The sequence below is a fragment of the Manacus candei genome, unplaced genomic scaffold (genome assembly GCF_025592945.1).
Source record: "Manacus candei isolate 608988 ecotype Guabito, Panama unplaced genomic scaffold, ASM2559294v1 h1tg000028l, whole genome shotgun sequence".
Classification (NCBI taxonomy): Eukaryota; Metazoa; Chordata; class Aves; order Passeriformes; family Pipridae; genus Manacus; species Manacus candei.
Window position 1 is genome coordinate 9637435 of NW_026138076.1, and position 14778 is coordinate 9652212.

Consider the following 14778-nt stretch of genomic DNA (forward strand, 5'->3'; position numbering starts at 1 on the left):
ATTTCCCAGACTGTATTTTTTTCCCAGACAGAATGTGAAAATGAATGTGGCAGATAATATGACTGAGACTTACTATATTCTTTTCTATACCTTCTCAGGTTTGGGATCTTCAGCTGGTCTTCTTTATTTACACACCTGGAGTGCTGCTGTTGCAGGCAACATTCTTGCTGTCTTTACTATGTCTGTGTGGCCTCATCTAGCTGGACGCTTTGCTAGCTGTCTGCATCCTGGGAAAGCCATGAGTACAGCCATGTTTGCCTATGTTCTTGAATTATTCTTCTGTGTATGGTGTACAGCTTATAAATTTGTACCTGGAGGAGTTTACATTAGAGAAAGCTCCCATCTTCTTTTAGGTACATTTCTGATTATGAACAAATACAAATACACTTGTTTTAGCCTCAGCCAGACATGTGAAATGTAGCTAGAGTATAAAGAGTCTTTCCAAATGCTCAGTTGCTGTTAGATTTACTATGGTAAGAATGAAAAAATTGAGATATGCAAAAAAAACCCCAACTTGTTTCTTTACTGTTAGAAATAGTCTAAAATGTGGACAAAAAATGGAATTCAGCTGGGGGAAAATGATGAAGTGAAAAAATGTCTGATGACTCAGTAAGCAACTGAGGAAGAGATCTGTTGATCGGTCACCCTAAAAACCTGGCTGCAGTCCAGGTTGTGAATGCACCTGTATGCTAGCTACCCAAAGTAGCAGTATGGTACCTCAGGTAACAATGTAGTTACTGGGACCGTGACATAATTCAGTGCATTATGAAGTCCTACTCTGAAGAGCAAAGTGTATCATCCTGCTGATCTAGCTAATCTACATTTGAGACCTGAGATTCTTTTCTGTGTGGCTCTACCTTACATTTTGTGAACACACCAGCATGTTTGGAGGAATGTTATTGAACCTGCAGTGTCAGAAACATGCAAACAGGAGAGGAAGAAAAAAAATTGTCAGGTATTTGCAAATGAGGAACAACCGAGTTGAGCAAATATAAAGGGTTTAGCCAAATGGTCACTTGTTGAGGGTGGAGAGATGGAAATGAAACCAACCCTTCCTGGTTTTGTCTCCAGAATTTTTTTCTCAATAGGTACTAAAGTGTTTCAATAACATATTTCACTAACTATATTTAAACAATGTCAAATATTGCCTTGAGCTGATTGCGTGGCACATTTTAAAATGTGATGTATGAGCCTGTATTTTGTTTGGAAAGGATTAATGAATGCTATGCTTGACTTGTTGCTCCACTGGTTTTAGATTTCATAACTGTTTTTGCAACCACTTTCTGTCACTCCAGTTCCTTACTCTCTATAAGCATTTCTTATATTACGTCAATGGCATGAGGGATTTCAGTTTGTTATGTTTTGAGGAGAGTTCCATTCCATTATTGCGTTATTTTCTTTGTTCTCAAAGCACTCTAGGAGGTCTGTAAAAACAGTATCTTAGTTAATTAAATCTTATTCTTTGAAGTTATATGAAGGAAGCACGTGGTAGAGGAGTGTCAAATGCTTTCTTGAGTAATGCTGTGACAAAGGAAAACTTTTATATAAAATCCCTCTCTGTTGCTTCCTTTGAAATACAGTTGTGATTAATTTACATGGCATGATCACAAGTAGTAACACAGAGATGGCCTTAACTTTCTCTTTGGTAAAATGAAATCTGCGAACTAAACCCATCTCGGTTGATGACACTACGTGAGTTTAAATACCATCTGAGAATCCAGTCTTTTTAATGCCATCCCATTGCTTATCACAGATTTGCAAATTATACCATGAGACTACATATTTGTTGCTGTGCTTCTACCCTTACAGTTTGGCTTTCTGGCGAACTGCTTGTTTTCTTCTGGTTTCTTTCAGGTGCAATTGCTATTTCTTGCTTTCTCCTCCTGTCCAATATCCTGCCTTTCTCTTGCTGCAGTTTGGGTAGGGAGCTGCACCAGGAAAACTGACAATGGAAGTAAGATCATTATATTCAAAATTTCTGTGCTGCTTTACTGTGATGTGATATAATGCTGAGGGTCAGATTCCTTTAATGGCTGTGAATCAGCCCTTTGAGGAAGGTTTGTGTGTGCCCCCTTCATCATTGCTCTAGACCTAGCTTGGTTTGCAAACTTTCACTACAACTAATGTAAGAAGTAAGGGCAATAAAAAATACTGAGTAATAGTAATTTCATCATCAGCTATAACTCTGAAGTAAAACACTGCTTCTATAGTCAATTAACGGTGCCCCAAAGATATTAAGGACATATATCTTCTTCAGCAGAGCTCTTACCCAATTCATTATCCTCCCATGTCTTCTTTGAAGGTAATTGGATCCTTTATCTCATAAGGAATGGGAAAAGACCTTGTACTAACAGTCTGAACTACTTATTGAAAAGATACCTTTTCAATGCAGCGCAACAGTTAGTGCATGAAGTTGTTGATTAGTTTTTAAAATGTATCTACATGTGTGTTTAGTTGTCTATTCCTAAAATGCAGAGCCCTTTTTGTTGGCCCTGGAATGCAAGAATACAAATTGCTGCCATGTTAAATTGGCCTTCCAACTACTGCAATCTGCTTATGCTGTTTTAGTACAAATCGATGAGCAATTGCTTTTGTAGTTCTTATACAAAAAATGTGTTACTTTTATCTTGGTGACAGAGCAGTTAATTTGTAGATAAAACATATCTACAATCAACAATGTATTTTTTCATAAAGCTGCTATTTTAAGGTTCTGTAATATGTGGGTGTAACTTAATTGCTCTTGTCCAGGTTGATTTCAGTAAAATTTGAAAACAGTGGACTGAGCTGGGAGTTGTATCCATCAACAGGGCCTGGAAGGATTTTAGCATGATTTATCTAACTTGTGCTAGCCTTTTTACATAATGCCCTGGAACTATACTGCAAATCAGTCTTTGCTTGAGAGTGCTGTCAATAATCTTATATGTCCTGCATTGCTACATTAGGTACGGCAGTTGTCTGCATTTGTGCTTTGAATCATCTTTGTTGTTGGAGCCATAAGGTTGTTGTCTCATAAGCTGGAAGTTTATAAGTGTTGTGTTTATGAGCAATGTTTAATGTATTAAGGCTCTATGAAAAAACTGATTACTTATATTTTTGTAGGTTTTATCATGTTATGTATTGGGCTAGATTTTCTAACAGGACCCAAGAAAGACCTTAGCTCTACCTTTGAAGTGAAAAGCCATCAAAAACCACTATTCAAAAAGACTAAAAACTATATTAAACTATGTAAGTATAAATTTACTTCCTTTTTTCCCTGACTGTAGGGATATTGTCTGAGGGAAAAGAGTAACACTGTGGAGCTTTTTGCTCAGATGTTTTAGAAATGTGGTTTTTTTGCTAGTTTTAGAGACAGACTTGTAGTTAGTATTGCCCTGGTTCCAGTTTAAGGATGACATATTCTACTGGAGGAGCTGACTCACTGTGATAACAACTGACAGAAGCTATTCCTGATGGAGTGTGTTAAATAGAGACCAAAAACCAAAATGTGTAAATGGGTTGGACTCAGCAGCATTTGTGCTTTTATTTTAGAGATTGAGGAAGAGGCCTCTCTGGATCTTGAGATTTACAACGAGTACACAAAAGATAGGAATAATTTCTTGGCCATTTTTTATGTCGTTTTTGAAGCAGTTCAGTGAGACAGCCTTCCTAAGGCTGTGTGAGCTGGCTGGCAGTGTGAGGGGACTTGGCTGGCCCAAGACCTGCTCTGTAATGTGACACACCTCCTTGTGTGAGGAGGCAGTCCTGCAAAGCCTGTTGAGGCTGACATCACAATACAATCTTGATGCTTTGCTTCGTGTTAAGACCAGGCCTATGCTCAGGAAATCCTTGTCATCATTTGCCTGTGAACTATGCCTGGTGATCCCAGCTTTCCAGATTGTATATATGCTTTTTTCCCTTGGGTTTTGAAGAGAAACAAAAATCAAATGTTCGAGGTTTTACTACTTTTTGGCTTTTAAACCTCAGGGATTCATATAAATGATGCTTTTGTTTTCATTGTTAGCTTGTTTTTTCTAAGGAAAAACATGTGTCAATATTGTGAAGTTTGGTAAAGGAAAAAAAATGCTAAATATTAGGGCATGCTAACCCTACAGCGATCAGGATGATGAAGGTTCAAATTCCGCATCTTTTCTTCTGTGATTTGTATCAAATCACTTGCCATTTGTGTACATTTTGCTGCATTTAGAAAGCAGAAACAATAGCACTTAACAACTTTTCAGGGCTGTTTCTGGAATCTTTATGGAGGACTTTACCCTGTATACTCAGGGGCCAGAAGAATATGGCCCGTGAGAGTTTGTGTGTCAGAGGCAATGTGAACACCAGTTCAAGTGGTTTGAATATTGCTGCTCAGAAACATTTCACAAAAGTGAGTGAATATTTCAAAATACTCCTTGTCACAAAGTACAGCCCTTGTTCAGCTAATCTGGTGACGCTGCAACAATACCTCTTGTACTTCCTCATCGTGCCCAGACTTGTATTTTTTCTCAGCTTCCCCTTTAAGCACCTTTGCGTCTTGCAGAGTATGAAATTACTTGACATGTGCTAATTTAAACAGCATGTCCTTTCTTCTGACATAATCCATTATCCTATTTGTTTAAATTTTACACAAAATTGTTCCAGAAAATTTGCATTACAGTAATTTCATAAGTGCTTAAAGATATGAAAGAATAAACAGGAGTTATTGAAGTCATTGTAGAGAGCATATGTCATTGCATAAATGAAATAACTGAGAAGGGCTTTGATCATCAAATTAGAATGTGCCAAATGCTGAGAGCTCTTAAGTGTCCACTGTATTTATTTGGAAGGCTACTGGAGCAGTGGGAAAACTCTGAATATGCTTTCTGTGAAGACAAAGTGCCTTTCCAGGAACATGTCAAACAAATGATCACTCTGGAAATCTGGCAGGAATCACGTTTTCGACATATAAAGGCTTGCAAAGTAAACTAAATTTTATTCCATGCATTGTATTAATCCAAAATAAAAATTGTGTACTACAAATGCATACCTGCAACACAAAGAGGAAAACACTGAAAGGTTTACATGATCCTCTTACTCATCTTCTGTAGCAAATTCTTCAGCAGACACAATTTTTACATAACTATTTCAAAGAGTTTTGGTATATTTTATCTGTTCAGCATGTTGTGTTTTGGAGAATGTAAGTGTATTTGCACACATACAGATATTCTGGATGCATTTAGATACTCTTAAGTACACTACCTTGGACTGGTGTTATCCCTGGCATATGTTGAAATTTAAATGTACACATTTCTCATCTTATAAATAGTGCACCTTAGAGTAACAGTGTACCCTGTTCTAACTACAATAATGTTATTTTTTCTTGCTCTAAAAACATAATTTTTGTATTTTTCTATTTCAAGTCTTGTGGTTGTTTGTTGGTGTTGGTTTGCTTGGACTGGGTTTACGTTATAAAACTTACCAGAAGAAACTGGGCCAAGGGGTGAGTAGTGTATTTGCAAAAATGGGAACTTTCAAATAGACAGTAAAATATATACAGCATGTGATACTTCAGGTGTGTTAATCGGTGCTGAAGAAGTCTTTGTATCAGTATCCAAGTAATCAGAAAAACTAACACAAAAATGAAAATGCAAAAATTTAATTTGTAAATTCACGTTGAACATGGGAAATGCTTGGGTCTTTGGAGATTTAAGGTGCTGCTGCAAAGGAAAAAAATACTCTGAAAAAATGAGAGATTCTTGCCTCATATGTTAAATTTGAATGTTACTTTTATAAATTTATTTATTTTAGTTGTATTCAAACTTGACAATGCTGTTAGCAGCCTGATCTCAGGTCAGGGAGGTCTGAGCAGATAACATTCTGAGGTTCCTTCCAGATGAAGGAATTCTGTACTTCTATATTTATATGCATAACTCTGAATCTAAGCTCTCTGAAAAGTTGGTTGATCTGGATTAGAGTAGTTATGGAAATTGGATAAAAATCATAAGATTCCAGTTTTCTACCTGGCCAAAAATTATGTGTTGCGATGATTGTAACAAGATGCTTAAGGCTTGCAAAGTTTAGTGTTAGATTCGCACATGCATGCAGACATATACAATTGGCTTTCTTTTTAGAATTAATTCAGGTTTGTGGTTCTTATAGTGTGGAAAAAGTGACTAGTTACTCTTAGAAAGACAAAATAATCCATAATCTCTTTCACGTTCATTTATTTGCAAATACATTTTAATTATGATGACTCTTCTCCACTTGTTAATAGCAGATTAACTCTTTTGTAATCCTGACATCTTTATTAGGAAAATGTGTTGGTTAAAACTTCTCTTCTTGCATGTCTTTTATGGCACCATGTATCTGATGTTGTTGGCTGCAAAGCTATAATACATAAAAGTTAAATTGCACTTGACTTTTTTCAATTTTTTTTTTTGAGGCTCCAAAACGAGACTTCTCTGCTATGATCTGGCCTTTTAGATTTGCATATGACAATGAAGGATGGTCTAATTTGGAAGGATCAGCTAATTTGCTTAATCAGACAGGTAACTATTTTTTTTCCCACTTCATTTATATTTGAGAGGGTTCATCTAAAGAGAAAGAACACCTGCTGGGTGACTGAGTCCATTTTTGCATTAACACAAGAACCTGTGTTTAGTGTTTTTCTTCTGAATTGGTGAGCTGTTCCAACACAATCACTTCTGTTAGAAATCCATTTGCAGAGGTGATAACTTGTTCAATGTGTTTTTAAAAAGGTTTCTAGTTGGAGAAAACACTTGGTTTGTTATTTGGATTTTTCTTCTCATAATGCTGATGAGTAACTTGTCTATAGAGAAACTCTTTGAATAAATAAAATAATGATAAATATCCTTTTAGATAAAATACAATGCTTTGTAACTTCTCTGTGGGTTTTTTTTAGATGTGAAGCATTATATAATGCTGAAAGTGTCTGAAATTAAAATGCTCTAAGCAACAAATAGAGAGGAGAAACAAATGAGTGCTTCCATCACTGAACCAGAGCAATGTATACAAGAAAGATAACAGTTTTGGCTTAGTTGTCATGATTTTGTGGTAAAGAAGGATGTCTAACCTGTTGCCCATGGACAGGATTTTGGTTGGAAAATTAGCTATAGGAAATTAAGAATATGGACTCAAGATTAGTGCTGCTGCAGAGTGCATTGAAAGGAGTCAGCCAGTGGTGCTTGTAGGTGTTACCTTTTTTTGTGATACTCATGAGATAGAGTAGACTGGGTTTAAAGCAGCTCAGGAGATTAGGAAGTGTCAATGCTGCTATTCCACCATTTGTTTTCTCAGCTCTTCCTATGGTGTGAGTGCACTGCAGGACTTTCCTGAGCAGCTCAGGTTTGACAGACCCAAGCAGTGGGAAGGCACTGACAGATGCTCCTGTGCAAGGCTTGATTTTGTGGCACAGATGCCCAGGAGTTAATGAAGAGTGAACAGACTGATTCGAGCATCATTCATTCCATTGTCCCATGAACCCAAAGGTTCAGAGGGCTGAGCTGTGTAGGCTGTCTAGTGATGTGAGAAAACAACCAAGACATTAAATGAATTGAAATTTGGAGTGATCTTGTACATTAGTGATTCCATAGTTCCTATCTGGGTGTTTATTTAATCTTTGCATGTTTATTTATGAATTAAAATAAATGCATTTATTTCTGGTGACCATAGTTTAAATTAATGAATATTAGAAAAATATGGTTATGTCCACTGAGCATTTCTTTGAGGTAATGAAGTATCACTTCAAAAAAAACCCCCACCCTACCGTTAAGTCAAAAAGGCAGCAAATTCCAAAATATAAATTAATAAATCTTAATTCCAGGTTGCAAGAAACAGTATTCTGGAGTTTTATGTTATATACATATTGTTATATAAAATACCATGTTAACATTTCCAGAAAATGCATTCATTAATACATTTAGAGTTAAGGTTCAAATTCTTAAAAGATTTGTTTTCTAAAAAAGAGTTCCTGATTTTGAGCCCCATAGAAGAGCGACTAACTGCTTCAGCATAGGGGTTGTCTTTAAAGATGTGGTGGTATGCATTCCTTGGGCTCATCTTCTCTCTGTTGGCGTAGTGAAGATGCAATGTGTAATGGCTTTTGTGACTGGAACTTCTGTCTGCCCTGAAGGGATACAACATCAACCCTTCTTAATGGTTTCAGTTACTGTTTCTGTGATCAGCATGTATGCTAATGATGTAGAAGCAAAAACCTGGGAATCCACTTAAAAGTACTCTGAGCTACCATTTTCCCTGCTGGCATTGCTTTCACAGTGCTAAATAAGACATTTCAAAAGCAAAAAGTCTTCTATGTCAAGAGTGGTGCTGGATGGAGTGGTCTAAATTCCTTGAAGAAGAGCTTTGGATGAAGTGGTGACTCGATTGCCTTCAGGAGTGAGAGAACACTCCAAGGGGGGCATAATTGCAGCAAGAAGGGAACACTTTCTGCTGCAGCCATATGGACCTGCTGCTCAAGCTGAGCCTGGATGGTTCAGGCATCCTATGGCCAGCTTGCAGACTCCCACCTTCCTTCAGGCATGGGCAGGTCTTAGATGCTTTTCTTAGGTTCCTGGAGAGACTGCATAGTTCTTCCTGTATCCTGCAGTTAAAATATGGGGGAACCCGTCCTTTTCCCTTGACAAAACCACACTTCTGCATGTAAACAAGGAGGGACCACAGTGCCATGAGAAAATGAGGTGGCTGCCAATGGTCATCAATTCATTGGAGCTGGGAACCCTTCTGTTACCATGCCTTGGGGCTAATGCTGGCTCGCTCAGGGTTGAGTAATTGCTTTGGCAATAACAGCCAGTTCCATCTTGCACAGGACCCTTTGGAGCACAATAGGATCTGTTAGATGAAGGTAAGTGCAGATGTGCTGTGTAGTGCTTGTTCATCGTTGAAAGCAGTAGAGTCGCTATGTGCTGTTAATCAGTGTACTCACAGTGTCTCTAATGCTTTTGAAATGGTCTGCACGAGGTCTGTGTAGGCCAGCTTTACTGTGCAGTCTCATGTCTCTGGTTGTGCACTAGGGAGGAGCTGTGTCAAGCAGACACTAAGTATGCCTTTATCAGGGGTTGTGTGGCCTGCAGTGGCCAAAAGTTTGGGCATGACTTTCTTGAGAACGTTAGTTTGCCCTGACTGATTCCTGAAGGACTTGTGTCCACCCTTGTGCAATCAAAAGGGAAATTACAATATCCTGTAGTCATTTAGTTACATTCATAGGTAACAGTTATAAATTTGGAAATATTTTCGTTTTTTCCCTTCCTTTTTTAGAAGCAGATTTTATCACTATTATAGAGAGTGATGCCTCTAAGCCATTCATTGGAAACCACGATCCAACAATGTGGCTAGGAGAAAAACTAGGATTTTACACAGATTTTGGTCCAAGCACAAGAGATCACACTTGGGGGTGAGTCATCTTCACATGCACAGTGACAGTAAATAGATGTAAATACACTGCCCAATACTAACTGTGCTCGAACGTGAGCAAAGAATAGTTGGAGTAATAATCCCCATAATCGCTTGTTGGAGCTCGTCTTTTAGGAACAGGCTTTGATTCCTTAGTGTTACAATGTAATGCAGATGCAGTTTTCTCATTGTTAAACATGATCAGGTTTTGGTGCCTGCCTCTGTAAGCTACTTTGGTTTTGGTGGAGTAGAGAATGGCGTCCTGTACAGATTTGGACGCTCGTCATTCTAAGTACTGTATCTGATTCCCTTTTCAAATTATTTTGGTTTAGGCTATGAGACCTTTATATTTTGGACTTAAACATGTGATAGCAGTTGGAAAATGTAACTGCACCTGGAGGTATTTGAAATCTTGAATTCCTTAAATCCAGGTTGAACTCTATAGTGGGAAATGGGCATAGAAAGACACGTCTGTTTGACCAGATTTTTTGTGTTGATTTTACTTTAATGCTTGACCAACTACCAGTTGCATATCTTTCAATACCTTTGCCTTCTGGAAAAATAGTTGCTTACGATGTGGCTTTTTTTTTCAGGGGGATATATAGATCTCTGTGGCAGATAGAACTTTCTAGTGATGTTGCAATGTCTATCTAAGTATTGCCATGTGTGAGGGGAGTTTAGTAACTTTCCTCTTCCAGAGTCTGTCTATTTAAGTGAGGCAGAATGGGGCAGAAAAATAATTCTCTGAAATTTTATTCATGAAATATTTTCAAAAACCTGATGCAAAATGTCTAAACAGAAGCTGAAAAATGAGACATCTCATACTTGGAAGATGTATTTCTCTCTGCTTCTGATTCTAATAAAATATGTTTGAATTTCTAGTGGTATAAAATTTTGTTTTGTCTGAAATACAGATTGTGAAAGGCTCAGTGTGAGAATTCATATATACAGAATATTTCTTAGTGTAGGAATTAAATTGATAATACAGTTTTGGGCATGTACTCAAGTAGTATTTTAGAGGGAAACCTAAATTCAGAAAAATCTACTAGCGATGGTTTATATTCTGGTCTGATGGTTTGTGTTCAGTGACTGTTAGTCTTCTGCTCACATTTATCTGCTTAGTTCACACCTGTGATTCTTGTGAACTACAAGATGTCACTTTTCGCCTCTTCTCATTTAGGATTATGGCGCTATCAAAGTATCCAATTGTAAAATCAACCCATCACCTCCTTCCGTCTCCAGAGGGAGAGATTGCACCTGCCATTTCCCTGACGGTCAACTTCACAGGGAAGCTGATTGATTTCGTTGTTGCCCACTTTGGAAACGAAGAGTGTGTATTTTATTTGTTGTTACACATATCGTACAAAGTTATGTAATGTAATTTGTGAATTTCTGGGATTTCTTTTGTACCCTCTAAATATGCCGCTGTAATACTGGTTCTAGCAAGGCACACTTGAGGAAATACTGTGACTTAACTACTGGTTTAAAATTTTGAAGTACTTTTTAAACAGGACAAATGTGTCATGCAAAACTCAGCTGAGCCTACTATCTGAATTACTAGGGATTTAAAGATCTTGTTCTAAAGTCACAACAAATGATAGGGCTAGAGATGCATCTCAGTGCAGGATAGCATCCTTCTGACTTTATGAACATGGAATAGATCTACTATATTCCACAATGAGTGCAGATAGTTGCAGTTACAGATAGATAGTGTTAATGGAAAAATGATATTTATTAAGACAAAAAGTAACAAATCTGAAACTTCCAAGAAAGCACGATGTTGAAACAGCAATAAAAATACCCATCAGTGTCCTTCTGACTCTATGCAAGTGGCAATATGAAGTCTGATCTCTGGATTTGGAAAGGCAAAATTATACCAATAACTCAAATATGTGATGGAAGAGAATAAGGTGTATATTTCAGTTCTTGAAAAACAACATTTTGATTACTTGTGTGTAACGAATATTAATAAGAGATAGTTTTGTGAATGCTCCATGTAGCTGTATTTTCTATTACATTTGCTGCAATATCTAGTGTGTTTGTGGCTATGTAGTAGGATTTGGAATTTTTTTTAAAATTTGTTATAATTCATGGAGAGGCAAATTTATGGATAGAGTGCAGAATATAATAACACAAAGAAGCTGCTCAGGAAACAGCAAGAATTCTCCTTATCCCATTTCCTTCCCCAGTGTAGAAACTGTGCTCCAAACCTACAAATTTTTTATAAATTTCCCATTTATTGAACAAATATAGTTGTGAGAAATCACTCCCGATTTGAACTCTAGAGAGGAATTTCATTCTATACCTCACACAGGTGATTAGACTTGCCTGTCTGAGAAACAGTTTGTCAAAGCAGATGAAAATAGCACTGTATTCCCCCCTCAGAGAGAGGTGAGATAAAGACGAAGGAGAAAATGTGAGGAGACATATGGGAAATGAGTGCAAATCAGATTGTGTTTTTGAGGGGAATGAATTTGTAATTAAATGTTGCACACAACTGCTTGGTTTTAATCTTTTTTTTTTCCTTCTACTGCTTAGGATGACATAGACTATAGAATACTGGATAACTAGGGATGTTTTTAAATACTGTTTTTAAAATGTGGAAATATAACCATGCCTGTGTCATTTAAAAGATCCCATCTTCTGGAGAGGTGTCATTCTGGAAAGAGCAACTAGCTGAGCAGGCAATTTCACACATACCTAGGTCAGGTTTCTATTTAAATGTTTGGGGTTTTTTTGTCTCCTGTTTCTGTGCTCTTTCTCCCTAATGCATTTGCTTCAGTCAGAAGTATCACTGTTTATAAAGCATAGCCACACTAAAATTCTTGTCTTCTCTTGGGTTTACAGATTCCAATGGTATTTAGCTCCCTTTCTCAATGGCATTTAGCTCCCTTTCTCAATGGTATTTAGCCCAGCCAACCAAAACATAGAACACGACATGATTTACACAACTATTTAAAGTTATAAATATGAAGAATCAGAGAGAACTGTCTTTGCGTTATTTTGTGACAAATCCAAGGACAAGGAATGGGATTCAATGCAGTATTTTACCAGGCTCCACCTATGCTATCATTTTTGGTCATGTTGTAACTGTTGTGTAAATTTCATTAGAGATGGAGAACACCTGCCAAATATAATTAAGTAAAGTTAATGGGATGACGTAGCTCAAGTCATATTTCATAAATTACGTGAACCAGACTTTAAGACTATATTTACCATGATCTGTCCATCATAAAAGTTTTGTTAGCATGTGAGCTCTTTGTTATGTATGATACTGTGCACAGTTAAATTTAAAGTGCAAGCAGAGACAAAGCCTGAGATAACCAAAGCACGTACATTCACATTTCCTGGTGATGAGGTCAGTATTAAAGACAAAACAGTAATAGAAAATGTTGTTCTTGTAATGGTTAGAAAGAGAACCCTAATTACATCTACCATGATCATGTGGCTTTTATCAAATTAACAATAACTTTAAATCACTAGGCTTGCTGTAAACTTTCGTTCTCTCTAATACTGAGCAAAAAAATGGTACCAGATTCATTTGTGGCTTGCTATGTTATAGCACAAAGATTCAGAGCTAAAATGTACATGTGTTAAAGTCTTTTCCATTTCTTTCAGAGAGGACTTGGACAGAAAACTCCAGGCAATAGCTGTTTCAAACCTATTGAAGACTAGCTCTAAGCAAGTTGTATTTCTAGGGTACATCACTTCAGCTCCTGGATCCAGAGATTATACTGAATTAATAGAAAATGGAAATGTCAAGGTAATGTAAAAATAATGCATCTTTAGAGAAAAAATATATTGGAAATAGCATAATATTTTAAAGTGATAACTTGAAAATAGGCGTAGAAGAAAATATGCACATGTTCAAATAAAGAACAGGAGGCAATGGACAGTAGTTGCCACAAAGGAAATGTCATTTAGATAACAGAAGAAAAAAAAAGTCAGTTAGGGTAGTCAAGCACTAGAACAGGGGCCTGGTGAAGTTGTGAAATCTCCATCCTTGAATATATTCAAAAATTACCTGGGTAAGGTCCTGAGCAATCTGCTTGAAGTTACGTTGACCACGGGGTTAGGAGTAGGTGACCTTCAGACAACCCTTTCAGCCTCTAATTCTGTGGTTCTTTTGTTTTAAAACTGAGCTCTGTCTTTGGTGTTCTATTAGGAGATGGCAAAAAGTTATGCGATTTGTCTAAAAGTGTTTTTTTTTCTTTCTAGCTTATTACAATGTTTTAGGCAAAACATTTTTCTTAGCACGTTTACACATTGGTCCCGTTACTGATTTAAAGCCTATCTAAGGGAAAATTTGCCTTATTTGTTTGACTTTTTTCCCCTTTCGCTTCTAGGATATTGACAGTACAGATAGTGACAGATGGTGTAGCTATATTATGTATCGTGGAGTAATAAGGTATGATAAAGTAGATTATTTATTCATTGGTTTAAATATCTTAATGGTAATCAGTTTTATACTCTTCTGTAGGTGATTGTGGAAGACTCTTATATCCCTAAACAATTATGTATAGACAGCTCAATCATGAAGTAATGTGAAACACTGTATCAGGATGAATTGGTGTATTTCTGAATACAATTGCAAAGACAGTATTACAGGTTTCATCCTTCTGTGTAAAATGTCTTCAGACCTAGTCTGCTTTGGTAATGTAAAACTACGTTTTTCCAAAGCTCTGGCTTTGCAGCTTCTAAAATGTGAAGGCTAAGCCCTAATTTGTATGTGACACAGAAGCTAGACATTTTGAAGTATGATTGTAGGGTTTCTTGAAGCAAAATGCTGATCTAATCCAGCCAATCTTTATGCTGGGTTTAGTGGAAACTTTAACTTTGTAAGCCTATATTGAAACACTTTTCTCTTAGGACCTATGAGATCCATATCTTTCAAAACCAAATTGCTTGTAAATTTGGTACATACATCTTGGTGATGTATGTACCAGAATGGAATTAAACTTATTCTGAATAAACTGTGCAAATTCTGCAGTGTTCACAGGAATAAAACCTGTAAACTTGATTACTATCTCAACAGTATTGAATAAAAAAGAAAACCACACCAAAAAACCAGGGTAACAAACCACCCCCATTTGCAATCTTAATGTTTCTTATTATTCATTCCATTGATGCCTGAGTTTCTTTCTTGAATATTGAAATCTCGTCAATGAAAGAAGTTGGTAAGCTTATATTCTGAAGTTGTAATTTTAAAAATAAGTTTCTATCTGTAGAACTTATTCTCAAACACTTAGGCTTTCTCAGTTTTTATACTTGTGACGTGTTAGGATTGTGTTCATGGAGCACTTTCAGTTTTTTGAAAGTGAGATTCACAGAAATGGAAAATTATGCTGGTAAGTTAAAGAATAACTCCTGGAAAAAAAAAATACATGCATTAAG

At 36.7% G+C, this 14778-nt stretch overlaps 1 protein-coding gene across 2 annotated transcripts in view; it reads left to right on the top strand.

Annotated features, from left to right (window-relative positions):
• CWH43 (cell wall biogenesis 43 C-terminal homolog) overlaps nt 1-14778 on the top strand; it is a 28004-nt gene that overhangs the window by 9758 nt on the left and 3468 nt on the right. For both annotated transcript variants that reach the window (XM_051789815.1, XM_051789816.1), the window contains exons 7-14: nt 99-353; nt 3100-3225; nt 5376-5455; nt 6398-6503; nt 9250-9385; nt 10565-10714; nt 13003-13147; nt 13731-13792. In XM_051789815.1, the coding sequence (XP_051645775.1) occupies nt 99-353; nt 3100-3225; nt 5376-5455; nt 6398-6503; nt 9250-9385; nt 10565-10714; nt 13003-13147; nt 13731-13792 (1060 nt within the window). The remainder of the gene's footprint in view (nt 1-98; nt 354-3099; nt 3226-5375; nt 5456-6397; nt 6504-9249; nt 9386-10564; nt 10715-13002; nt 13148-13730; nt 13793-14778) is intronic.